Genomic DNA, 26,599 nt, shown 5'->3' with positions numbered 1-26,599 from the left:
TTAGCTCAGTGATTCCGGCGCCTGCCTCGAAAGCGCATGGTCCTGAGTTTGATTCCTGGTACCAAAAAAAATGGAGATTCAGCAAGGCAATTAGGTCACTGCAGAGGCCTCACCTGAGTGTCATGCCTGGTTCTTGTTGGAGCCTAACTCCCATAAATCAACTATCAGAAGGTATTTTTAAAATATGTACTGAGTATCAGATGAGGACAAGTCATTATTAACCACTTTTTCAGGTGTGACATTGGGCTTACAAGGAAAATTCTACCTTTGAAGAGGTATGTCATGAAATATGTAGGTGCAAAATATCCTAATGTTGGAATAGGATTTAAAAACATTGTAATATAGACCCCTATTTTGCCTATGGCTTCTGGGTAAGAGATGTGATATCCAGTGGCCTATCTACTTGTCCTTAGTATGTGAGCATTTTGAAAACAAGCAAATGAAAGAAGTACTCAAGCTTTTTCTTTTTCTTTTTTTTAACATAAAGGCAATGAAGAGATATTTGGTTAAACATTGTATGTTGATCATACAGTAAATCCCCGACTCCTGAACGAGTTCCATTCCGGGAGAATGAGAACATTGGTAATCAGATTCCTTGGCAATTCTACAAAGTGAGTCTTATACCGTACACCTGTAAATCTTCACTGGAGAAACTGAATAGCTAAGCAAAAAAGACCTCCAGTTCCTGAAATGTGAGGATCCCCTAACCAAAAAGGCGCCCTACCATCCTGTCATCCTACGGGGAACCCCTCACCCACAAACACTGTGCTTTGGGTTTACTTCTCATGGGCCCCCTGTAAACTCAGGAGAATCCCACAGCTGAGAAGCACTGCACATTTCCTCAGACTCATTTGAGAAAAGCTTCCCACGTGAAAGAGGGAGAGGCAGAGTGTGCCAGTTCACGCTTGTAATCCCGACACTCAGGCAGGAGGACTGCTGCAAGTTTGAGGTCAGCCTGGGCTGCATGACTTCAAGGCCAGCCTGTCTCCAAAAACACCAAACAAACAAACAAAAGGGGAGCAAAACAGACAGAAAAACAGCACTAGAGAGCACGGTACCCAATCCACAGATGGCACTAACAAGGTAGAGAATGGTAGAAAATGAAAATATAAACTGCTAGGCCAGGGATTTAGCTCAGTGGTGCCACCGCCTGCCTCAAAAGTGCAAGGTCCCGAGTTTGAACCCTGGTACCAAAAAAACCCCCGAAACATACATATATATATATGTTCAGACAATAGAGATGTGCCACACTCGATGACAGATTCATACCCATTTATTATAGCCAGCAGCTGAGGGGGGCTAATGCCCAGAAAGTTTCCTCAGCAATGGGAAGCACTTAGAGAAAAGGCCACAGGCTTTTGAGTGTCCCAGCCTGGGCCATTGTCCTGGCCTACACGGATCCTTGCCAGCTGGCTGAGATCGGCACAGGCCCTCCCCAGGGAGAAACTTCTTAGCTCCAGCTTTGCGTGATATGGCATTAATTACTAATAAAAATAAGAGACTAGAGCTTGCCTCTTGTCATTTATCTCATGGCTTATTTTATTTATTTGGGATTCCATAAACATTACACAAACAGGAAGTATTCATTGGTGAAAAGTAGAAACATAATAATAATAATTTTTTAAGGGGATAAAATTGACCATAATTCTGCCACCCAAGGATAACTGTTATTAACACTTCGATGTCTGTTCTTCCAATCTTTTTTCTTTTTTCTTTTGGTATCAGGGATCGAACTCAGGTCCTTGCGCTTGCGCAGCAGGCAGTGAAACCACTGAGCTAAATCCCCAGCCCCTTCCAGTCTTTTTTCTTTACAAATATATTTAGATGTATTTGCCAATACAAAAATGAGATTATTCTGTAATACTATTATATTCTGCTTTATTCAACCAATGATAGGTTGTAAACCTATTTGAAGATCAAAAAAATTCTTCTATTAGGTTGCATCATCTAAATTGCCAAAATTCAACTAGCATTGACCTACAAAAACAGCAACTACATGTGCTTCAGCCCCATACAATATTGTAAATGTTTATTGAGTTTATAGCCTTTTGGGTGTTGCATAATTTAGTTAACCTATAACCTCTCATTGGACATTTAAATAGTTTCCAATTTTTTTGTAATTATAAAAAATATTCCCCTAGCTACTTGGGAAGCTGAGGCAGGAGGCTTGCAAGTTCCATGGTAACTTAGCAAGACTATCTCAAAAAACAATTTAAAGGGCTAGAGTGTAGTGTGATGGAAGGATGCTTGCTTAGGTTGTTCTGCCCTGGGTTTGGGGCCCAGTGCCCCTCCTCCCTTCAGAAAGGCCCTCAGACTCAGGAGGGAAGGAGATGAGATCACAGGGAGTCAGAGAAACCGAGAAGTATCCGGGCATTTACTGCTTGGAGTAGAGAGAGCTTTAGGAGATAATTGTGCCTGTACCTAAGAGGGTGAACATATCCTGGTCATAAAACCTAAGTCAGCCTGTAGAAGCCCTTAGAATGAGCAGAGAACAGCCCTGTGTTTATGACTCTCATACAGGAAAGAATTAGTGACAAAGAATATAAAGGGTTTTTTTTTTTCTCTCTTAACCTGGTTCTAATAGAAGAATTTTGTCATTTATAGGTAAAATGTAAAATGAAAGTAACAAAATTAGAAGCTCGTGGTCTTTGTGTGTAAAAGACAACAGCGGTCACAGACCAAAAGAGGCTGCCTAGGAGTCCCTCCCTGGATTCACACCCGTGTGTAATCTCCCCTGAGTGCTGGCTGGATTGAAGGGCTCGCTTCTAAGGAACAGGATGGAGACAAGTAAAGGGTTGTCACTTTTGCGATGAGTGGACAAAGGCCAGGGCTTTGGTGTTTTCTCTCACTTTCTCTTTAATCACTTGTTTCCGGGGAAATCAGTCTGGCGATGAGGCAGCCCTGTGGAGAGGCCCAAGTGAGGGGCCTGAAGGAGGATCTTCCAAGAGACACTGTGGCCCTGGCTGCCTGCTCCATTGCTATCTGTGAAGCAGCCAGAGCCACCCAGATGAGCTGCTCCTAGCATCTTCACAGAATATGGGAATAATATATGTTAAACCATTGTTTTCAGTCACTAAGTTTCCGGTTGACTTATTACACAGCAATGGCAAACAAAGTTGGTAGCTGTCCACCGCATACCATGTGCAGGCAACATTGCTTGCTATGTACTTCATTAGGTCCTCACAATGACCCTAAGTATAAGCATAAGTGCTCTTCTGATCTCCATTCTTACTTGAGGAAACTGAGGCCCACAAAGGATTAGTGCACTGATCCAGGGTCACAGGAGATGGTGAAGCTGGAATCTGAACTGAGGCCCTCTGGCATCAGAGTTTATGCTCTCATTTAGATTTAAAAATAGCTGCTTGGAGGGGCTGGGGATTTAGCTCAGTGGTTTGACTACCTGCCTCGCAAGAGAAAGGTCCCAAGTTCAATCCCCGGTACCAAAAAAAAAAAAAAAAAAAAGCTGCTTGGAACTAGGCATGGTGGCCCATGCATGCAACTTCAGCTCTCTGGGAAGCTGAGGCAGGAGGATGTCAAGTTTGAACCCAGCCTGGGAAACTTAGTGACTTAGCAAGACCTTGTCTCAAAAAATAAAAAGCACTGAGGATGTAGCTCATTGCCATGGCCCTAAAAACAAAATAAAACAAAGCAAAATGCTGTTTTGGCTGGGAGTGTGGCTCAGAGAGCACTTGCCCAGTATGCATGGGCCAGCATGCCTGGGCTGGATCTGATCTCCAGCACTACTAAATAAATACAATTAAAATAGCTGTTCATCACTTGGAAGGCTGAGGCAGAATGATCACAAGTTGGAGACCAGCCTGGGCAACTTAGCAAGACTGTTTCAAAATAAAATTCACAAAAAGGATGCAGCTCAGTGGTAGAGCACTTGCCTAGAGTATACCAGACCCGAGGTCTGATCTCCAGAAATGCAAAGAAAAAAATAGTTGCTCGTGTTTTGCATTATTTGCCTATGCCTAAAGCAAGCAGTTTGGTAGGGAGACTGAATCATCTCAAACCAATCAAGACTAATCATAGTTTTTCTCTAGCAGAGCTGGGGAGAGCTGAGCTTCTCTTGAGACTCATGGTTGTATAAAGTGGGTGAACTAATCTGAGCTACGAAGGAGGAAGAGCTTAAGGGTCTTTGGGGGTGGCCAACTGTGTTGTCACTTGTCTCTTTTGCAGCACAAGCCAGGTTGCATTATTATTATTTTTTTCTTTTTTTTTGGTACCGGGGATTGAACTCTGGACCTTGTGCTTGCAAGGCAGGCGGCAGCACCACTGAGCTGTGTCCGGCCCCGATTATTATTATTTCTTGAAAGGAGACAGGAGTAGTGATGGATAGACATTTAGGTTATGTGGTCCTAAACTGGTTTTTTGTTGTTGTTGTTTTCAGTACCAGGGATTGAATTCCGGACCTTACGTTTGGGAGGCAGGCGGCGGCACCACTGAGCTAAATTCCCAGCTATCAATGGTTCTTTTCATTTACTTGTACTGACTCTAGAAGTGGTGCCGGTCTGATTCAGAGCCAAGATATCCCAAGGAGGCCATTTAACACAATGGTTTTAATTTCTGGCTCTGGAACTACCGTAGACAGATCTTGGTAGCTTTCTAAGCCCTGTAATTCTGGACAATTACTTTATCCAAATGCCTATTTCCTTATTTGAAATTGGGGATAACAATACATATAGCTACAAGGGCTTTAGTCAGAATTAAATAAAACCACATGTAGAGGGTTGGGGATTTGGCTCAGTGGTGCCGCACCTGCCTGGAAAATGCAAGGTCCTGAGTTCGATCTCCAGTACCGGGAGAAAAAAAAAAAGCAAGCAAGCAAGCAAGCATGTATAAAGAAAGCATGTATAAAGCATTGAGCACAATGCTTGACAAAGGAAGAGCTCAACAAATGACAGCTGTTGTCATTACTATATATGTATTACGGTATATGGGAGTGTTATTAGTTAAGAAATATTTACTACTTTCCAAGTGTGAAACGCCACGTTGAGCTTTGATGTGGATATAATAGACCTTGGGGAGTACAGGCTCTTGTTAAGGAGTTGAAAAGCATGCTCATCAAGACTGGGATCAGTCTATATGCTAAGGCCAGCGCCCTGGACCTAGAGAGGAAGCCACTACGACAGGCTGAGTACTAAAATGTTTTTCCACATAAAGGTTTGAGAAATTTTCCAGTCTTGGAGGGCGGCCACCATGCCACCATTTACATAGGAACCCATGTCTCCGTTTTGGCCGGCCACCCTGGGTGCTTAGCGCCACCTCGTGGTGTTTATGTGAATAATAGTCGGGAAGGGAAGACGTGCCAGTGATTCTCTTCCTGCCATTTCACTGGTTGGCATCCAGGTCATGTTATTTGGATTATAAACTTATGCATGTATCCAAATATGTGTTGTGATATAAATTTAGATTAGAATAGCTTTACAATTTTTTTTGTTTTGTTTTTTGGGGTTTTTTTTTTGGTACTGGGGATCGAACTGGGGTCCTTGAGCTTGCAAGGCAGGCAGCGGAACCACTGAGCTAAATCCCCGGCCCCTTTACAAGTTTTATAGAAGTATGGGGGATTGAACCCAGGGCCTCATACATGCTAAGCATGTGCTCTCTTATCTGTCCCCAGATCCCTTCCAGGATACCGCATTACATGTAATTACTGTGTCTCCATAGTCTCCTCTGGTCTAGGACAGTCCTTTTCTTTCATTCTTTCTTTTTTAAATGACCTTGGCAGTCTTGAGGAGTACTGGGCAGGTATTTTGTATAATGTCTCTCAAATTGTCTTTGTCCGGTGTTTTTCTCATGATTAGCCTCGGTTGTGAGTTTAGGAAGAAATCACAGTGGTGAAAAGCCCTCCTCATCACATCCTATTAGGGATGCCAGCGGAGACAACACAACTTCACTGGTCAAGGTGGTGTTTGCAGGTTTCTCCACTGAAAAGCTCCTGGTCTTCCCCTTCTGTACTCTATTCCTTGAAAGCAAGTCACTCAGTTGAGCCCACATGTAAGGTGAAAAGCAAATAAACTCCACTGCCCAAAGTTGGGAGTAGCCACCTGAGTTGTTCGAAATTCTTCTGGAAAGAAGATTTGGCTCATGTCCCGCACTTACACGTTCAATCTTTATGCAAATCAGCATAAAATCATAGGTATTTTATTTTATTTTTAAAAAGATGTTTGATTGTTTATTCCTAGATGGCTACAGAATAAAAGGTAAATTTCTTAGCATAAATGTTCAGGGTGCTACATTTTATCCCAAACCACTTTTCCAAGCTCATCGTTTTTATTTCTCAAAAATCATAAGTATTTTATACTTTGCGTTGTAACTTAACACTACATTATTTATTCTATAGCTCAAAATCTTTTAGCTGGACCACTGAGAGTTCTTTCAGGCTGACTCCTCCTGTAACTGTGACATCTTCATTTGGTTTCCTTGAGCAATGTGTATGTGTGTTGTGTGTGTTGTATGTGTGTGTGTGGTGTGATACTGGGTGCTGGCTGAACCAGGCCCTGGCCTTCCCACTGAGCTTCATCTTCAGCATTTATTTTTTATTTTTGTATTTTGAGACAGAGTCTTATTAAATCACTGAATTTCTCAGGCTGGGCTTAAATTTGCAATCCTCCTGCTTCAGCCTCCCAGAGTGCTGGGATTACAGATGTGCACCACCATGCTAGCTCCTTCAGCAATATTTATATATTTATTTTTCATTAAAAGAAAAGCACATTTATGAAACAAAAGAAAATTATCATCTAAATCCCATTATCTCAATATATTTTAGTGCCCTGTCATTTGCATTTTTAAAGTATACTATTTTTTTTTTTGGTACTGGGAATCAAACTCAGGGCCTCATGCTTGCCAGGGAGGCACTGTACCACTGAGCTACATTCCTGGCCCATAAGGTATACTATTTAAAGAACGCATTTTTCTTATTTCATATGACTTTATAAATATAACTATATGAATATAAATATAAAATTTTTAAAAAACTGGGTGTGATGGTGCATGCCTGTAATCCCAGTACTTTAGGAAGCTGAGGTAGGAGTGTCACTAGTTTGAATCCTGCCTTGGGAACTTGGTGACATCCTGTTTCAAAATTTTAAAAAGGGGGTGGGATATAGTTCTGTGTGAAGGAGCTGGGTTTTGTTTTGGTTTTTTTGGTACTGAGAATCGAACTTGGGTCCTTGCGCTTGTGCAGCAGGTGACGAAACCACTGAGCTAAATCCCCGGCCCTGAAGGAGCCGGGTTTAATCCTCTGTACCTGGAAAAATTTTCTTTTTCGGTACCGGGGATTGAACTCAGGACCTTGCACTTGCAAGGCAGGCGCCGAAACCACTGAGCTAAATCCCCAGCCCCCGGATCATTTTTTTTAAGGGGCAAGGGGTGTAGCATAGTGGTAGAGTACTTGCTTAGCATGTGCAAGGGCCTGCCTGGGTTTGATCCCCAGCCCTGCCCAGCCCCTTTTGTTTCTTACAGTTCTGTAGTATTAACCAGATGCATGTGAGAGTACTTCAAGAAAAGCTCTTTGGAATCAGACTTTGTGCCCTTGTCCCTGGTATTGAATCCCTCTAAACTTCAGGCTTCTCATTCATAACAGTGGGGGACATAATATGTTTTATGACAGGTTTCTGTGAGGATTTAACCACAGATTAAGATCAAGAATAGATTAAGAAATAGCTGAGTGTAAATCCTGGCCCTGCCACTTACTGAAACCCTGGGCAAGTTACCACTCTGTGCTTCAATCTCATCTGTAAAATGGAGATAAACTGAACTTAGCTAGTTGCAGGCCCAATGTGCTCAGTGGTGCTCAGTGCCTGGCCAAGGGCAAGTGTTCAATGTCAGCTATTATTTCGGACCACAAGTAACCTCCAGAGCTGAGATTATACTGTAAACTTAATTCTACTCTCTTAAACCCTCTGCTCAGTGCCTCAGATAAGAAGAGGCAGCATTTATTAGCACCTATGTATATACACTCTCACGATGTTTAGCAACATGTAGCTAAGGTTCCCTTGACTGAGGTGGCAAACAAGTGACCTGTGTGACAGCCCCTGATGTGTCTAAATCACCATACAAATGTAAATCTCAGAGTCACACTTTTTAGTTTAGAGTTTAACTGCTGTCTGGTATTTAGTGTTTTGTAGTAGGAATTTTTTTTTTGGTACCGGGGGATCAAACTTGGGTCCTTGCGCTTGTGCAGCAGGTGGTGAAACCACTGAGCTAAATCCCTGGCCCTGTAGTGGGAGATTTATAGAAACTTAGGATCTATCTTTCAGAGTAATGAATGCATCGAAGATGTATGTGTGTGAGCATCCAAGATGTATGTGTGTGAAATGTGGCTGGCACCTACCCTGCTTGTTATGGCTTGTGTCTAGATGTCCCCCCAAAGCCTCATGTGGTCATAGCTGGGGCTTTTTCTTTGTTTTTTTTGGTACTGGGGATTGAACTCGGGACCTTGCGCTTGTGAGGCAGGGGCCGGAACCACTGAGCTAAACCCCCGGCCCATCTGGGGCTTTTTCAGAGGTGGCTGGATCTAGAGTTGTGACACGGGAATCGATTCATGGTGCAGTGCTAGGTTCAAGGGCACTAGGATTAAGGGTGTGAGTGCTACCGCCCTAAGTAGCCTGGATAAAGATGAAAGGGACAGACAGATGCTATTAAGGTCCCTGGTTGCTTTTGTTGTCTTCTGCCTGCCATGATGTCCCTCTGCCAAGCTACCCCGTCTTGGAGCCAGCTGATTATGGACTGAAACCTCTATAAACTGTGAGCTAAATAAACCTTTCCTCCTTTAACTTTGGGTGTCGGGTATTTTGTCTCAGGAAGGAGAGGAAAGTAACTAAGACACTGCTCCTCTTGTGGGGCTGTTGGGTAGACAATCTGAGGACTGCTTCCCTTTCTTAGTAGTGGAAAGAAAATAGGCTTTGCAGTAAGACAGAGAATTGAATTCTAGCCATTTACTATGTAGTTTCACCTTGGGCAAGTTTTTCTTAACCTCTCTGTAACCATTTCTACAAATATGAAACTGATTTTCCCTATACTGCCTGGTTTTCAGGAGGATTACATGAGAAAGTGTATGGTGAAACTTTTAGTCCCATCTTTCCAAATTCAATCCATTGATGTGCCTGGACATACTATTTGTCCTAATTTATGTACGGTCTTGTTTAATTGCTCCAGTAGCTCTCTGAGGCAATCTCACTTAGAAAAGGACTTGTTTTCCCTTGAGCAGCAAGAAAAAAAAAGCCCAAAGAACTGAGTCTGTGTAACTTCAGTGATTTTTAGATTCACACTTTAGAAAAACTTAGTTCAAGTGAAATCTCTTTTGGAATTCAAATTTTAAAAAAGACATTTATTAGTGTTCCTTTATTTTATATATGCACACCTATAATTTTATTTTCAGTACCAGGAATCAAACTCAGGACCTTGTATTTGGCAGGCACCACTGGGCTACATTCCCAGCCCCTCACATCTACAATTCTATAACCATGATAATGATATAACCATGAAAAAGATGCTTTGGTAACACATATTAGAAATCTAAAGATGGCCATTGCAGAATTATGAGCCTCAGCATTCAATTCTGCCTTGAGTACTCTGAGGACTGCTTCCCTTTCATGGCAGTGGAAATATAGGCTTTCCAGTTAGAGAACTGAATTCTGGCCCAGCACAGAATTAATAATTCTGATTCACACAGAAAATAACAATATTCCAACTACAACAAATGATCTTTATCTGAAAAGCAAGACACAGTTAAAAACTACTGATGGGCCAGGGATTTAGCTCAGTGGTTCCGGGGCCTACCTTGCAAGCGAGAGGACCTGAGTTCAATCCCCAGCACCAAAAAAAAAAAACTACTGATGACACACATCACATGTGACACTGACAGGGGATACCTGATACTAAACAAGCTGACATTTCCATGAGGTTTGGGCCATGTTTGCAGCTGAGTCTTGGCTGTCCTCTCAGGGTATTGCACATATGCAGTGATAGACCTTTTGTACAAGTATGTATAATAAAAAATTCACTAGGGAGAACTAAATAAAATTAGTATAACTATGTCTTCCTAGTCAATGACACATTTGGAAGCCATTCAATATGCTCAGAAATGACAGAGACAAAGCTGCACAGACTTCCTTGGCAGCACAAGGTAGGGACTGGTTAACATCTATTACAGGACTGATCTACCTTCATGCTCTGCCCATCGCAGCATTCCTTGCTGGTGTCCTGAGAATCAGGTGAAATAAGCCTTCTGCCTGGAGAAGGGCCTCCTCCTTCTCAGTTGCCTCCTTATCCTTCATCAGTGACAATAATTGCAATAAGCCAGGGGTTGGGCCACGCTCTGGCAGGTTAAGAACTGTTCTGTTGACTGCCCCAGCAATGACTGATGATTTGGTCTAGGGCGGCCTGATTCACATCGTTCTCAACTGCTCCTCTCTGTACGTTTCTGTAATGAAGGCTCCAGCCTTAGTATGTAAGTGGACAACTTTTCCTCATCTTTCTGATAAGAGTATAGCTATTTCTCCTGCAACTCTCTAGGATTATCAATCCCAAATACTGTCTCTAGAGCCTGCAGGCATTCGCAGACTAATTAAATGATTATTTGTCTCGAGAATGCAAAAACTATCAAATGCTGGGCTCTGAAGCTATCAATTGCTTTCTTTTCTCTGCATCTGACACCTTTCAGGTCTTCATCATCAGAAAGGTTCAAATTCTTCTTTACCTGGTTCTGGAGGATCTCTGCCTGGGAATAACTCTTAGCTATTTATACTTCATGGATTGCAGGGCAGTGTGAAGGGCCTCATCTAATGCCTGTGCCAACAATGGGGCCTGTATTTCAGGGATCATGTCCTGGTTTAGGTCATTAAGGTCATTTCCACACCCAAGAGCTCTGGTCAGCTCACTCACTGTCAGGGCCTCTTCCTCTAAAAACTCATTTAATCTGTTTAAAAATTCATTTTCGGCGTCGGTGGCTTGAAGATTACTCTCCAGAAACCCCCATTTCCAGCTATCTCCTTGGGGACCAGAGCATGACTAGTGCCCTCAGTGAGCCCTATTAAGGCTACGTTCCTCTCTTCTTCCCTCCTGAACATCTTGTACTCCCCCAAGGGGGCCTGACCAGCCAGCGGGGCCTGACCAGCCAGCAGGGCCTGCACAATTTGTCACCCTGTAGGTCTCGGGGACACTGGCAATCAATAACGCTTTCCGAGAGTTCGTATCCATCCTCCTGAAACAGTCTTCTAAGAGCTGCAGCGTCTTGGTGCCTAGAAGACTTAAGATGGAATTCGTCGGGTACGCAGATGTCCCCGGGACTTCATAGTAATCCTGTGCACTACCCCACACAGGGCTCGTAAACGTGCCGAGGTGCAGAAGCCCGAGGAAAGGGCAGCCACGTCCGTTAAAGGTCCACATCCAGGGTGCAGGTGCAGGACGCCGCGCCCCGCGGCGACCCCCGGCCGTCACGCCCTGGGACAGGCAGCACTCTCCCGGCTGCCACCGGCGGCGCTGACCGCCGGCCGCCCCTCACCGCTCTCCGCGGCGGAGCCCGCGTTGTCCGCCGACGGCCCCGGAGCCAGGCCGGCACTTAACAGGCGCGGGAGGGCGGGCGGCTCGCTCGCCGAAGTGGAGGCCGGGCCGCCTCGTCCCTGCAGTGTTCTCCGGGGCCAGGAGTGACTCGGCGGTCAGAGTCGCAAGCGAAGCACAGGTGCACCTCGCGGATCGCGGAAAGCACTACGCGCAGCTGGGTGCCGCGACCTCGGTCGCACCACAATCCCCAGTTGCGAACCCCGGGCGCACCAGGGAGGACGCGCTGAGGGCGGGGCCTCGTGACGTCACGAGGGCGGGCCTGGGGACCGGGGCGTACGCTTCCGGCCCGAGCCGGAAGCCCCTGCTGCAGCGGCATCCGGGACGGCGGGCGGGCGGGCCACTCGGACAGGAAGGTGAGACCTGGGACCCGCTCAGCTTTGCAGGCGGTGTCGTCAGGCTGTCCCCGTCGACTGCCGGGCTTGCTCTGCTGCAGGACGCCGAGGCCAAGGCCTGGCGCAGTCTGCACAGCCCTGGTCGCGCCTGGCACGCGGACGCTGCGGCTCGGCAGGGGGCGGGGCCGCTGCCCGGGAGGCCCCAGAGCCTTCTGGCGAGCCGGGTGACCCAGACGGCTCCGGCAGTGGCGACAGGCGCCGGGCCGCCGCGTGACCGTCCCAAGTCACGCTGTACTTAATCACAGTTAGCTTGTGCTCCAGCCTGGCGGTGCTCATGTCTCTCCGAGCCGGGTGACCCAGGGGATTTCTTTTATGGTGGCTTGCTTTGAAATGCCAAAGGCACCCGATTACTCAGAACTGAGTGACTCTTTAACGCTTGCCGTGGGAACAGGAAGATTTTCGGGACCACTGTAAGTGTTTAAGAGTTGCTGTCTTGGGGCCTCCGACGTTGGTTTAACTAGTAGAACCCAGTATTCATGTCTGAAGCAATACTGTTAAGGCAGAAAGCTGTCTTAAGTGAAATGTCCTATAGGATATTTTAATTTCGGTTTCTGAAGGGAAGATGTACTGGACTTATTTAAGCATAAGGTACATTATAATGTAATGATTCGTTTTGTGGGGTTCACATGAGAAGCAGAACTCAATATACTGAAACGTTTTGTACTTGCTCATAACTTACATAAAACAACCACCTGTAAGTTGTTGGCATTTAAGGCAAATGTAATTTAATCATTTTAAATCTTGAATGTGTTAGTGGGATATTTTAGAACTCTTGGAACTAAACCAAGTACATTTGGTTTTCTTTTTTTTGTTGTTACCGGGGATGGAACTCGGGACCTTGCGCTTTTGAGGCAGGTGCCGAAACCACTGAACTAAATCCCAGGCCCTGTTTCTTTTTTAAAGACAGGGTCTCGCTAAGTAGTGCAGGCTGGCTTTGAACTTACTTTGTAACCCAGGCTAGCCTGGAACTCGCAGAGCTCCTTCTGCCTCAGCTTCCCAGAGTGTTGGGATTACAGACGTGTGCCCCCTGCAAACCAAGTACATTTGGAAGAGTTGCCACAATAGCATTACTAGACCCTAACTGTATTACCTTTTTATTTAAGGCACAGAGCATGGAGAATGATGAACTTCCGCCAGCGGATGGGATGGATTGGAGTGGGATTGTATCTATTAGCAAGTGCAGCAGCATTCTACTATGTTTTTGAAATCAATGAGACTTACAACAGGCTGGCTTTGGAACACATCCAGCAGCACCCAGAGGAGCCTGGTGAGGGGACCACATGGACACACTCCTTGAAAGTTCGGTTATTCTCTCTGCCTTTTTGGTTGTGGACGATTATTTTTCTAATACCTTATTTACAAATGTTTTTGTTTCTTTATTCTTGTACAAGAGCTGATCCCAAAACGGTGGGCTACTGTATCATCCCCATATGCTTGGCAGTTATTTGTAATCGCCACCAAGCATTTGTGAAGGCTTCTAATCAGATCAGCAGACTGCAGTTGATTGACACATAAATCAGTCACTGGTTTTCCTTATGATTATAAAACTGCCAGAACTATATGGAGTGAGATCACACAACTGCAGTTTCTTCACAGATCTCAGGAAGTTGTGGTAGGGCTGAGGCTTTTTAAGAAATGGCTAGGGAACTATCTTTATTTGACTAAGGACTTTTAAGGTAAAGCCTGAGATACAGTACTACAGAATCGTGTTGATGACTTCAGATTTTGGAAGTAAAATTGTGTCTTGTTACTTGCATTGTTTAGAAACTTGAGTAAGTACCTGAACTCATATTTCTATTCTACTGTGCAACATAGTGATCAGAAGTTTTTCCTTTGGGGAAAAAGTGAATATGAACATTTCCATTGTGTTAAGTGTAAAAAGGTGCAAACATGGTCATAAAGTTTAAATTTTATACAATTACTTGACTGGCTCTAAAATCTTTCAAACTAAAAGACCAGTTCATCCTGTCATAGCTAAGTCGAATGTTTATGTTTGCTTGCTTTCAGGTTATGAGGAGTTGGTATAAATTATTGAGGTGATTACTGTGTTTATTTCCTGGTGCTGGGGTTTGAACCTAGGGCCCTGCATATGCCAAGCACATTACCACTGAGCTACACCCCTAGCCATGATGGCTGTCTGATAAGCAGAATTTGTTCTTTCTCTGGGTGATGGCTAGATTAATCATTATTAATGTTGCCAGTTATAAAAAGCTATGTGGGCAGAAACTAAATGTTTGAAAGTCTAAAAATAACTTATACACAGAAAATGGGAACAAGATGGTCAGTGAAAATGTCACAGGTAATTTAGTCCAGTCCTTCACAGCATGCCATCCTCCTAAAAGCCACCATCATGTCATCATCCTGATTTTCTTTTCCGGCCCAAGGTCAGGTCTTCAGGCAATTGCATGAAGATGTGAACCTTGTACTTCCTCCTTTGCATTTATAATACTGTGTCGTACCAATACAAATAGCTAAAAAAATGGAAATAGTTTTTTTTCTTTTCTGAGATCAGGATATATTTTTATACAGTTATGTTAATACTGGGCAATATTTTAAAATACATTAAAATTTTTTTTTTTTTTTTTTTCCGGAACTGGGGATCAAATTCAGGACCTTATACTTGCCAGGCAGGCGCTATCACCACTGAGGTAAATCTCCAGCCCCTTAAAATACATTTTAAGTAATGGTGACAACATTTTTTGGTGCTTAACTCTGTTCAGCCTACTTTTTTTTGGTACCAGGGATCGAACTCAGGACCTTGCGCTTGTGAGGCAGACGGCGGAACCACTGAGCAAAATCCCTGGCCCTGTTCAGCCTATTTTAAGAGCCTTATATGAATTCTTGTACTGCAGTAGCCCTGACATGGCAATTATTACCCAGATTTTATAGATGACTGAGGAAGCAATTAACCTGTCAAAGGTCACACAGCTAAGTAAGAGAGTCAGGGTTATAACAGGCATTCTGATGCTTGTGTTCCTTACCATGTACTATAGTGCTTTTCACAGATGACAAGTGTTTAAGCACTGGGTACTGTCTTCCCTAGTCATGCCAAAGAGTGGAAATGGCAATATTAGAAAAATTTCCCTCAGTTTGACAGCTTCTGGAAACCTGAAAGTTAGCAACCTCACTTTGTTACATTTGACCAGAAAGGAAGGCTAAGCATTCCACAACAGACTTTTATGAAAAGATAAAACGGCTACCTTTGTAATTCAAAAACAGAACCTCCCTTATCACAGTGATAGTTCTAGTTACTGAATCTTCTAATATAGTACACTCAGTTTTCCAAATAAGCAGCAGTTTGAAATGCCTGTTTCTGTAAGGGTCAGACAACCAAAACCACTTGCATTGTTTGAGTACTCAGTAGGCACACCACTGGCATTGTTTTTTGAGTGTTTGGTGTTTTCGGTACCACGAATCAACTCAGGACCTTGAGCTTGCAAGGCAGGCGCGGTGCCACTGAGCTACATCCCTGGCCCCTTGAGTGTTGTTTTTTGCTTCACTGTAGTCCTATAAACAGGTACTGTATTATACTGGTACTACTGCCATTTTACAGAAGAGGAATTCTGAAGCAAATGGGAATTAAGCTGTCCTCCATGGTCACAGAAGTTTTGACATTTTATTATGTATCTTCTCAAAAAAAGATAAATTTTCTGGGTGTGGTAGTGTTCCAAAGGCTGAGGCATGAGGATCACCAGGAATTCGAGGCCAGCCTGAACTACATAGTGAGACCTTATCTAAAAAAAAAATTTAAAAAAGGATAAATTAAGGAAAGTCATGGAGTACTTTCCTGTTTTATTAGTCTTGCAGCAGTGGTAGTTTGGAAATGCTTTAAGGAAATCATTTCAGTCACTTTTTGTCTTATGAGTGCTGGATGTACTACAAAGTTTGTGAATTTGCCACTTGTAATTTTTCAGTGAAGTAGACTGATCTCTTTTATACTTGTAATTCTTGAATTTTGAGATTTGGTAAGTAAATGTTTAGTCCATCTCTGATGATCATATTGCCCTGTTCACAGAACTATTATGAAGGACTAATGTATTTATAAATATAATTACAATTTTCAGGTTACAGAGTTAATCTGCTTTTTGATTACTTAGGAATTATTTATCCAAGATGTGGATATGCCTCATTTTTTATGGCGTTTAGTAGCTCAAAGCATTCTTTTGGTAGGGTAAAAAAGGTAAGATAACTGAGGAAGAGTGAAATCGATAGATAAGAAACAGTATAATAGCAGATTATTTCATATTCACATTGCAGCATGAAAAGCAGTGAATACAAGATTATGCAGTGAGATGAATGGCAAATATGTAAGTGCTTCAGGGATTTTAGGGAAGGGACAAGCATTCTAGGATCCATAATTTATAAGTATTTGCTTTCCTATGTGAGAAAAATAGGGCTGTCTCCCACTGTGACTTAAGTCATTTTACTTCCAACTACACTGGAAATAATCCTGTTGTTTTTCACTGAAACATGTCAGATACTTTTTTTTCTGGTTTTAAAGTAAAAATGTGATTTCCTAAAGTTTTTGTTTATTCTGGTACTGGGGATCAAACTCAGGACCTTGCCCTTGCAAGGCAGGCATGGCACCACTGAGCTAAATCCCCAGCCCATGGTTTCCTAAAGTTTAGAAACTTGATTCTATTTCAAAACCTTTACAATGAACAAAAAGCTTTTCTTTAGGGAAATGGAAATATGAGAGAAAGTACTCACATGAGAGTAACATCCATAAAATAGTCAAATCAGTGTATTTGTTCATCAGTAATACTTTTTTTTTTTTTGGTACTGGGGATCGAACTCGGGTCCTTCTGCTTTCGAGGCAGGTGGGGGAACCACTGAGCTAAATCCCCAGCCCAGTAATAAGACTTTTTAAATTAAGATTATCTAGTTGTCTTAGTTACCTTCTTGTTACTGGGACAAAATACTCAACACTCACTATTTATTTATTTATACCGGGGATCAAACTCAGGACCTTGTGCTTGCGAGGCAGGCAGTGGCACCACTGAGCTAAATCCCCAGCCCTACTCAAAAAGAAGTACATTTTGTCTGACATTTTCACTCCATGTTCAAGGAAGAAAGGGCCCCAGCAGAGGAAACCTGCTCACATCATGGAGGCCAGGAAGCAGAGAGCAAGGGGGTAGCCCAGAAGGGAGATACACCCTTTAGGTCACACCACCAGTGACCTGAGTCTTCCAAGCAGACCTCACCTTCTCTTTTTTTTTGGTACCGGGGTTCAAACTCGGGACCTTATTCTTTTGAGGCAGGTGGTGGAACCAGAGTTAAATCCCTGGCCCCCAGACCTCACCTAACCCCAAATCAGCTAGATTACCTCCATGACCCAGTCACCTTCCAAAAGCCCCACTTATGTGTGCATGAGGCCTTTGGGGGACACTTTTGATCCAAACCATAACACCAGTGCTGATTTCCTCGATGGAATGCTGGATTTAACATTCTCCATCTGTAAAACAACAGGGCCGGGGATTCATCTCAGTGGCACTGTGCCTACCTTGTAAGTGCAAGGTCCTGAGTTCAGTACCGGGGGTGGGGCAGAAAAAAAACCAAAACAGTAGACACAGGATCTTACCGTAATGCTGTGTGGCTCTTTTTTAACCTCTGGTTATGAAAACTGAACCCAGGGCCTTCTTATTGAGCTACATCCCCAGTCCTTTTAAAATTCTGATAGTTTTGATAAGTTGCCTAGGCTGGGCTCAAACTTGACCTTCCTGTCTCAGCCTCTCAAGAGTGTTAGGATTTTAAGTGTGCACCAACTTACCCAACCACATGGCTCATTTTTGCATGAAACATGTCCTATCAGTTTATACATTCTCCAACATACAGAGTTCCATATAATTTTGGCCCATGATTGGGAATCATCATGCGTTATTAGTATTTGTTTTGGTCAAAGGCAGTTGAGTGGATCTTTTTTTTTTTTTTCTGGTACTGGGGATCGAACTCGGGATCTTGTGCTTGCCAGGCAGGCACAGTACCACTGAGCTACATTCCACATCTTTGTTTTCTGCAGTGCTAGGAATTGAATCCAGGTCATCCTGAGGGCTACCACTGAGCTATACCTCCAGCCCCATTGCATGGGTCTTGAATTATGGCTGTACATTAGGATTACCCAAGGAAGTAAAAACCAAGCAAAACTCCTCATTCAAACAATACTAAAAAAAATCCCTTCCCAGCCTATTATATCAGTCTTTAGGGGTGGGCCCTAGCCAGTAGGGTTTTAAAGGTCTTCTGAATGATTCTATGAAGGTTGAGTCAGTTTTTCTGTAATGTTTACTGAGAATTCAGCTGTTGGTCATGAGAGTTGTGCTTTGGAACAGCTTTATCGAGGTTTGCACACCAGAGCCATTCTGACTGCAGATCTTTAGGGCTGTTTTCTGATTCCAGTCCTCTCCAGTTTGTCCATACCTTCCTAATCAAGCTTTTACCTCCCTCCTACAACAACTGCTGTCCTGTTACACTAAACTAGTGGTCAAATCTTGGTTCTCAAATCGTTAGCAGTTTTTGACACTTTGTGTTCTCGGAGACTTTCTCCAGTTGACTTCTGGACCAGCACCGTTCAGCAGAACTCCAGTGATGGTGGAAATGTTCTTTACCTGTGCCAGCGGAATGGGCAGGGCTCCTGAAATGTGGCCACTGTGACTGAGGAACTGAACTGAAAATTTTAGTGAGTAGCTCCATGTGGTAAGCAGCTGCTATGACCCAACCCACCCAGGTCCAGATCCTGTTGTGGTGTGCCTTCCTCACTGCTGCTTGTCTTTTTTTTTTTTTTTGTACCGGGGATCGAACTCGGGTCCTTGTGCTTGCGAGGTAGGCGACGGAACCACTGGGCTAAATCCCCAGCCCTGCTGCTTCTGTCTTGATGATGCTTCCTCCTTGGAGGTCTGCTTAACCTCTAATGCCCCAGTTACCTTTTCTGTAATTCTTTGGTGATATTATCCAGGCTCAAGGCTTTACACACTTAAATTTACAGCACTACCTTAGATTCTCTCCTGAGCTCCAGACTTGAACATCCAACTGCATTATTAAAAGTTCTTAACAGGCACGTGGAATTTAATCTGTCTAGAACCAAGCTGCTAAAGTCCACTCACAAAACTGCTCCTCAAGTCCCCTGTAAGTTTGTTATCAACTCAGTGCAGAGGTTGGAAGATTTTATTTTTTGATACCGGGAATTGAACTCGGGTCCTTGTGCTTGCTCAGCAGGCAGCGAAACCACTGAGCTAAATCCCTGGCCCAAAGACAATTCTTTTTTTTTTTTTCAATCCTTTTTTTTGTGCCAGGGATCAAACTCGGGACCTTGCTCTTGCGCAGCAGGCACTGGAACCACTGAGCTAAATCCCCGGCCCTTTGGAAGATTTTAAAGGAAGTGTTATCCCTCTCAAAAATCCTAAATTTCCCTTCTCATAATACAAGCTGGATTTCTTAACATAGCAAAAACCTAAGTCAGTGTCCCAGCCCACCCTGTATCTTTACTTCATTTTCTACTACTCCTTCCACTCCCGACTCCACTTCAGCCACACTGATCTTTTTTTTTTTAAACTGGAGATGGAACTCTGGACCTTGCACTTGTGAGGCTGGCAGTGGAACCACTGAGCTAAATCCCTGGCCCAACACTGGTCTTGATGATTTTTTTTTTTTTTGGTATGGGGGATCGAACTCAGGACCTTGAACTTCTGAGGCAGGCGGGGCACCACTGAGCTAAATCTCGTCTGTTGATGATTCTTAAATGGACCAGAAAACTCTGACTCAGCACCTCAGCATGCAGCCTGTCTTCTGCTTTGTTGCTCCGGCCTGCCCTGCCCCACTACCTTCTTCAAACCTTTGCTCAAATGTCACCTTACTGAGGCTCTGATTACCCTATTTAAATTTTAGCATCCTTTGTCTGTTCACTGGTATGAGCTCTGTGCCTAGAACAGTGCTTTGTACATAGTTGGAACTCAACATTTATTTATTTGATGCACACTTCTCTTAGTGCAAAACAGTCGAGTTCATTCTGCGAACAAAGGTTAAAAGTTAATATTTACTATTAGGTGCATAGCATAATCTGTCACATTTTCTAGTGTAGTTATTAGGATTTTTCAGGTTTCAACATGTGATATATTCTATTCAAGGTCAAGAATTTTAAAAGTCTATTTTTGCCAGTAGGCCTTATGCTGTTAAGTTGTCTTGGAATCTTCCTTACCAATGCAGAGGAAAACCTGCACATTCAAAGAAGGTTTTAAGTGGTGTTAGAGCCCTTAAGAAATTGTTACACAACTCTGAAGATTACTCAGGTACTGAAGACAATACTTTGGATCCATAAAACATTCAGACTACTTCTAACCCCACCAGAATTTTTGGCATCAGAGTAAATTTCTATTTAAAACTTCCTCCACTGGCCTACTGGTATCCCAGTGTGAGCTGCTACTCTTTAAAAGATTTAAACAGAAGTTTATTTCTAGCATTCACCATTTCCTGGGCCATGTCTTTAAATAGAGCAATTCTGATCTCAAAAGTCACCTAAGAACTGGAATAGTTAATACAACATTGTGAAATTCATTTTATACTTTGGAAATAATGCACTCTGGTTGTAGTGCAATTTTTTAAAGGTTAAGGCTAGGCACATTGGGTCCAGTTCTGCTAACCTCTGGAAGTTGCATTTTACTTCTGACAAAGCATTTTGATGGGAAATGCAGATTTTTTTGTTTGTTTGCTTTTAAAGTCTGAATGAATTGTATTTTGTCTGGAATTACATATATAACAGTGTATTAAACTGTTAAAATGGCTGATCTGCCCCTATTAAATTTAAAGCATGACTTTTTTTTTTCTAGTACTGAGGTTCGAACCCAAGATCTTGTGCTTGCAAAACAGGCACGGGCCCTTAAAGCATGACTTTTTTTTGGTACTGGGGATCGAACTCAGGACCTTGTGCCTGCAAAGCAGGCAGTGGCACCACTGAGCTAAATCCCTGGCCCAAGCATGACTTTTTAAATTGAAAAGTTGTTTGAAGATTTCACAATTTTTTCTGTATTTGTATAGAAAAACTTTTTTTAAAGCAAAGAGAACAAAAGGGTGTACAATGAAAAACCTCCTTTTCGTCCCTGATTCTTACCAGGCTGAGGCAGGAGGATCACAAGTTAGAGGACAGCTTGGACAATTTAGCACTACCTTGTCTCAAAATAAACAAAGGGCTAGGGATGTAGCTCAGTGCAAAGGCCACATTAAAAAACATAAGGGGCTGGGGGTGTAGTTCTGTAGCTCAGTGGTGCCACTCCTGCCTGCCCCCCCCCAAACAATTTCACTGAGAAATATTTGTATCTTTAATAGGGTAAATATACAAACTAGATAAAAGTACTACATAACCAAGAGTCACAGACATCTCCCAACTTTTTTTCTCATTTGGAAGAAATCATACACCTTATTTCCTTAAAAATACAGGTCTCTTAAGTAGAAGGATCACAGCTGGAGGCCAGCATGGGCAACTTAGCAAGACTCTGTCTCAAGATACAATAAAAAGGGCTGGGGATGTAGTTCAGTGGTAAAGCACTTGCCTAGCATGCACAAGGCCCTGCATCCAATCCCTAGATATGCATGAGGGCCTGAGTTCTGAGTTTAATCCCTAGTGCAACGATAAAACAAAAAGAGCAAAAAGGATTCCTGAAGGAAATGTTAAAATTCAGACCTGCCTCGCAAGCACAAGGTCCAGAGTTCAATCCCCGGTACCAAAAAAAAATTTTCAGACCTAGAAGATGAGAAAAGATAAACAAAAATCACTTGGCTCAAGGGACAGACCAGTTTCCTCCCATATTCTTTATCTCTATTTCTTCCCACAAAGTAATTCTTTTTTTTTTTTACAAGTGGTTAAAAAATGCTTAAAAGTCCTTATAGCCAAGGAACCTCAACCTATTGTAAAAGTGTTAGTCAGTGGCCACAGAATTCTATTATTTAAATAAGTACTGCTTAAGCACTTACTTTTAGGAAAGACATCTTATGAAAATTCCATATTTCACATTTAAGATTATCTAAGCCTAGTGTTAAGCTTATTTTTATTTTCATTTCATTTTCTTGTACCAGAAATGAAACTCAGGACCTTGCAGTTGCCAGGCAGGAGCAGCACCACTGAGCTAAATCCCTGGTCCCTAAGCTTTTTTTTTTTTGGTCACGGGGGATCGAACTCAGGACCTTGTGCTTTTGACCCATCTAAACTTATTTCTAATAAGGTGGAACTGTGGGGTTGGCTTTCCTATACAAAAGTAATGTTGCAACTGTTTCAAAGAGTTAAATAACTTTGTCCTGCCTGCCTGTGGTTAATGTTTGTACCATTAAAAAGTAAATTAGAGGGGCCAGGGATTTAGCTCAGTGGCACCAGGCCTGCCTTACAAGGGCAAGGTCCTGAGTTTGATCCCGGTACCGAAGAGAGAGAAAAAAAAAAGCAAATTAGAAAATTAGACAAAGCAGAAAGGAAAAAAAAAATTTCTTCTATAGGACCACTATAGAAGAAAGTGGTCCTTCAAACATCTTTTTAGGGGCTGGAGATTTAGCTCAGTGGTGCTGCTCCTGCCTGGCAAGTGCAAGGTCCTGAGTCAGATTCTCAGTACCAAAAAACCCCACATCTTTTTGGTCAAACATAGGGCTCACTTATGAAGAAGACAGGATTAGAATTAGAATCAGTATTAAAGTATTCTAAAATATTCTAAAGTATTTCAATATTAAAATTAAGTAAAATATCAGACCTATAACCCAGAACCTCAAAACATTGGACTATAAGCACAAATACTATCCTGAAATTTCTTTAAAACACATTTACTAAACAAAGGTAACATAAAATGTTCAGAAGCAAAGTTCAACTATCAATTTATATACTGTCTTAACTATATATGGGTAAGTTTTCTCTTTAAAGGTTGTATGAAGTGAGCCGGGGATTTAGCTCAGTGGTTCCAGTGCTTGCAGGTGCTAGAACCACTGAGCTAAACCCCAGCCCATAAACAAGGTGATTTCTGACCATCTGTAGTTGGTCAACTTTTTTCTAGTTGGCACTGTTTTGATTACATAAGAAGACTTAGTGGAAGGCTGATGTTCCAAGTATAACATTATTTTAAGGATATGAAAAGCACGTAAATTGAGTTTCCTTAAAAGCATGTAGTAAGCTACAGATTTCAGAATATGCAACTGGGAAGGCACAATGATAGTATCACTTAAAAGTATTTCATAAAGGTGATTACAAAAGTTGATTAATTATTTCTCTAATGTTTTATCAGCCTAAAAAATACCTAAAGGCTATATATGTAACCTACCTCTGCCAATGGTTATCTGTTACCCAAGTCAAGTAACTATTCTAACATTGTTTATCTCTAAAATATTCATATAACTTGTAAGGTTACTTCCAAATCTAAAATTCTATATTTGTTTGTATTTCATTACATGGTGTTTGATTCCTTTGTTTTAGCTATATCAGTTAATCTGGAAAGATGTACAGCACATAAAAAAATGCCCCCATCTCACTGAAAAGGCATGTGCACGTGTATATACACATATGCTTTAGGAAGATTTTTTTCTGTAGTTCAGGCTGGCCTCAAACTAGTATGTGTTGGGATTACAGAGCGTACCTCCACACATGGCTAGCAATTTGTAGTTTTAAAGGGGTTCAACAGTTCTTTGTTAAGTAAAATGAAGTATAAAATAAACAGGAGTGGAAATATCTAAGTGATAGTCAACATAGATGGTCTGGAAATAACCTAAGTTAGATTCAACAAGGGTGATTTACTTAAGCCTCATATTTGTACTTGTATATATCATATTGCAGCACAAAAACATACCCCATCTGCCTGTCAAGGTACTAGATAAATCAGAAAATTAATCTATATTCATTGAGTAGAATCATCTCTGGATGTTTTCCTTGGATCTCAAAGTCTGCTTTCTCTTCAGTGTTCCTAGTCTCTTATTTTCCTTCTATTTTTAAGGAACTGACATTCTGAAATTTAATACCCAATTTTTGCTACTTGTTCATATCAATTCTTTGAAATATTACTGCCAATGATTCATGACATGTACTTTTTATATCAGAAGCTAGAAGATGTAGACCTCACACAATTGAATTCAATGGTTATTTTAAAGAGAACAATGATGATTCAGTTGCCTTAGAGAATTTCATGCATTATGTTATGTATTTTATACATTTCTTTTTGGTTTTGTTTGTACCAGGGATTGAACTCCAGTCCTTGCGCTTGCGGGACAGGTGGTGGAACCACTGAGCTAAATCCCTGGGCCTATTTTATACATTTCTATGTCCTGTAATTTCTTATGCAAGAAAACAGATGTTATTCTTAAAGATTTATTGTATCTTTCTCTGCTAAAAACAGAAGAAAGCTTTCCCTCTGCCAAACTTGTCCCAGGCAAACATAAATGCTTTCCCAAATTAGTCTTCTTTAAATATCAGTGTGTGAAAATTAGGACAAAGTAGCAGTCTTTTAAATTTCACGAAAGCTATGGCTCAGATGGTGGTTTTGGCCGTTTTGCAGATGGTCCCTCTGGGTTAGTTCTTTTATCAATGTTATTTTCATCTTCTGCATCATCTTCATCATTACCTTTTAAAATAAAGATTTGTTGTATGACATTATGTTCAGTGGTTGAGACATAAAGATAAGACAGATAAAATGGTTAGAATGAGGCCATTTCACTTTAGGGATTAATAAAACCATGCATACTTTATATGTAAAAGATTTCAGGGCCGGGGATTTAGCTCAGTGGTTCCGCCGCCGGCCTCGCAAGCCAAGGACCCGAGTTCGATCCCCAGTACCAAAAAAAAAATTTCAGTATTTAAAACCTTTCTTTTCTGCCACTTTCTTTTTTTGGAGACACAATTCATTTACCATAAAATTCAGTTTTAAAAGCGTATAGCTTAGGGATTTTCTGTATACCTATTTGCTTCCTTGTGTAAAACTATCACCACTAATTCTGGAATGCTTCCATTACCCCCCAAATTATCTCTTTACCCATTAGCAGTCACTTTCCATTCTCCTCAGGCCTTGCAATTACTAGTCTACTTTCTATCTCTGGATTTGTCTATTCTGGACATTTTATAGAAATTCAATCTATACTACGTGGCCCTTCTTATCTGATTGTTTTCAAGGTTCATTTCTATTGTAGCCTGTATCAATTCTTCCTTTTTATTGCTAAAAAATATTCCATTGTACAGACACCCACAAATTGCTTATGGAACAATCAAGTTGATAGCTGTCTGTGTTGGTTCTGCTTTTTAGCTTTAAAGAATAACGCTGTTATGTACATGCGTAAGTTTCTGTGTACAAATGCTTCCAGTTCTCTTGAGGGGCCTAGCAGTGGAACCACCTGATCATAATTTTACGTTAAGTTTTTGAGGAATTGCTAAGCTGATTTAAGTGGATACACCATTTTACATTTCCACCAACAATGTACTAGGTCTCCAGTTTCTTCATATTTTAGCCAACACTTGTTATTGCTGTTTTTAATTACAGCCAACATCCACATTATCAAGATGAGAACAAAAAAGATGGAAACAAGATGAAAAATAAAATACAGTTTAAATTCATCTACAGAACTGACTGCCAGTCTAGTTATTAGGTTTTGTGGGGTTTTTTTGTAGCGGGGATCAAACTCGGGACTTTGCGCTTGCGAGGTGGAACCACTGAGCTGAATCCCCGGCTAGTTATTAGGTTTATAAACTCAAGGCAGTCAAAAATACACCTGTTTTCAAAACAAGATTTTAGGCCCGGGATTTAGCTCAGTGGTTTCGTCGCCTGCTGCGCAAGCGCAAGGACCCGAGTTCGATCCCCAGTACCAAACAAACAAGATTTTTAAAAACGGAGTTAAAATTTCACGGTTCTATTACAAAACTGCAACTACAGAACTGGGATGGGGAAAGGGGTCCCTCGGGGGTTATTTCTTGTTAAACTGAACTCTGTCCCCATCTTTGGAACTTTTTTGCACTCTTTCAAACGTATAACTTCACACCTGGTAAAAGTCCTTTTCCTCTTTCAACATCCAGCTCAAAAGTCATGCCCTCTCCACAGGAGCCTTTCTGAGTTTTCTTCTCCTGCAACAGTTACAAAGGGCCACAGAATCACTTTTTCACTCTTTAATAACCTGTCTGCCCGTCTCACCCCTAGCGTTCAGCAAGGGCAGGAAGAGTTGCAGTCACTCCTTTCTTTCTCCAGACCTCACCCCAATACTAGGCACAACAAAAAATACATGTATCGTGAAAAAACTGGGTAAAAACAACTACCATAAATACGGCAGTCCTACAAGTTTTAGAGGCAGAACTTCGGCCCAGGCTGGCTTTCTGCCAGCTGCCACTCACACCCGCCCCGCCCTCCGGCCGTTCCAGCATCTCCTCAGAGCTCACCCTCCAGTGTCTCGTCTGGATCCGCAGTCACCCGGCCCTTAGCTTCACGCTGTACCAGGGGTTCGAAGAATTTGGGTATCAGCTCCTTCATCTGGGCCACACCCGACAACAGCTTCTGGAGAGGGTCGGCGTCATCGGACGCTTCACAAACAACCCGCAGCTGACGCCGCTCCCCGTCCCGCCCGACGTACTCTCCTACCAGCTCCATAGCTACTGTTTAGCTTCAAGCGCGCGCCACAGGGAAGCCTTACCCGGAAGCGGAAGCCAGCTCGCC

General features: G+C 42.3%; 2 protein-coding genes across 7 annotated transcripts; one reads left to right on the top strand and one right to left on the bottom strand.

Annotated features, from left to right (window-relative positions):
- The first annotated feature begins 11,833 nt into the window (after positions 1–11,833).
- On the top strand, positions 11,834–25,512 carry Lyset (lysosomal enzyme trafficking factor). 5 transcript variants are annotated; one of them, XR_015445108.1, is made up of 4 exons: positions 11,928–12,370; positions 13,064–13,227; positions 14,571–14,608; positions 18,493–22,036. XR_015445108.1 is itself a non-coding variant. In XM_087195500.1 (2 exons), the coding sequence occupies exon 2, from the start codon at positions 13,080–13,082 to the stop codon at positions 13,473–13,475; it is 396 nt and encodes a 131-aa protein (XP_087051626.1). In that variant the 5' UTR covers positions 11,834–11,921; positions 13,064–13,079; the 3' UTR covers positions 13,476–13,878. The 5 variants fall into 5 exon arrangements, 2 of the variants coding, with proteins under 2 accessions (XP_087051626.1, XP_004837090.1); XR_015445110.1 differs by lacking the exons at positions 14,571–14,608; positions 18,493–22,036 and adding an exon at positions 25,439–25,512; XR_015445109.1 differs by lacking the exon at positions 14,571–14,608.
- On the bottom strand, positions 24,263–26,594 carry Gon7 (GON7 subunit of KEOPS complex). Of its 2 annotated transcripts, XM_087195501.1 has the most exons (3): positions 26,326–26,533; positions 25,935–26,016; positions 24,263–24,529 (listed from the first exon to the last, which is right to left on the bottom strand). In XM_087195501.1, exons 1-2 carry the CDS (start codon positions 26,531–26,533, stop codon positions 25,970–25,972), a joined length of 255 nt encoding a protein of 84 aa, XP_087051627.1. In that variant the 3' UTR covers positions 24,263–24,529; positions 25,935–25,969. The 2 variants fall into 2 exon arrangements, with proteins under 2 accessions (XP_087051627.1, XP_004837092.1); XM_004837035.3 differs by lacking the exon at positions 25,935–26,016 and having other exon boundaries at positions 26,326–26,594.
- Between the last annotated feature and the right edge of the window lie 5 nt (positions 26,595–26,599).

This window comes from Heterocephalus glaber, unplaced genomic scaffold (genome assembly GCF_053883595.1).
Source record: "Heterocephalus glaber isolate CG9 unplaced genomic scaffold, H.glaber_assembly_v1.0 deba00001608, whole genome shotgun sequence".
Taxonomy (NCBI): domain Eukaryota; kingdom Metazoa; phylum Chordata; class Mammalia; order Rodentia; family Bathyergidae; genus Heterocephalus; species Heterocephalus glaber.
This window is presented reverse-complemented; position numbering and strand designations above follow the sequence as displayed.

Bases quoted from the DNA above. Each gene is read 5' to 3' on its own strand.
- Lyset (XM_004837033.4), top strand. From the start codon at position 12,273: ATGGTGGCTTGCTTTGAAATGCCAAAGGCACCCGATTACTCAGAACTG. The intron at 12,371-13,063 runs GTAAGTGTTTAA...TTTTTATTTAAG, and splicing joins GGAAGATTTTCGGGACCACT to GCACAGAGCATGGAGAATGA.
- Gon7 (XM_004837035.3), bottom strand. From the start codon at position 26,533: ATGGAGCTGGTAGGAGAGTACGTCGGGCGGGACGGGGAGCGGCGTCAG. The intron at 24,530-26,325 runs GTGAGCTCTGAG...TTATTTTAAAAG, and splicing joins TCCAGACGAGACACTGGAGG to GTAATGATGAAGATGATGCA.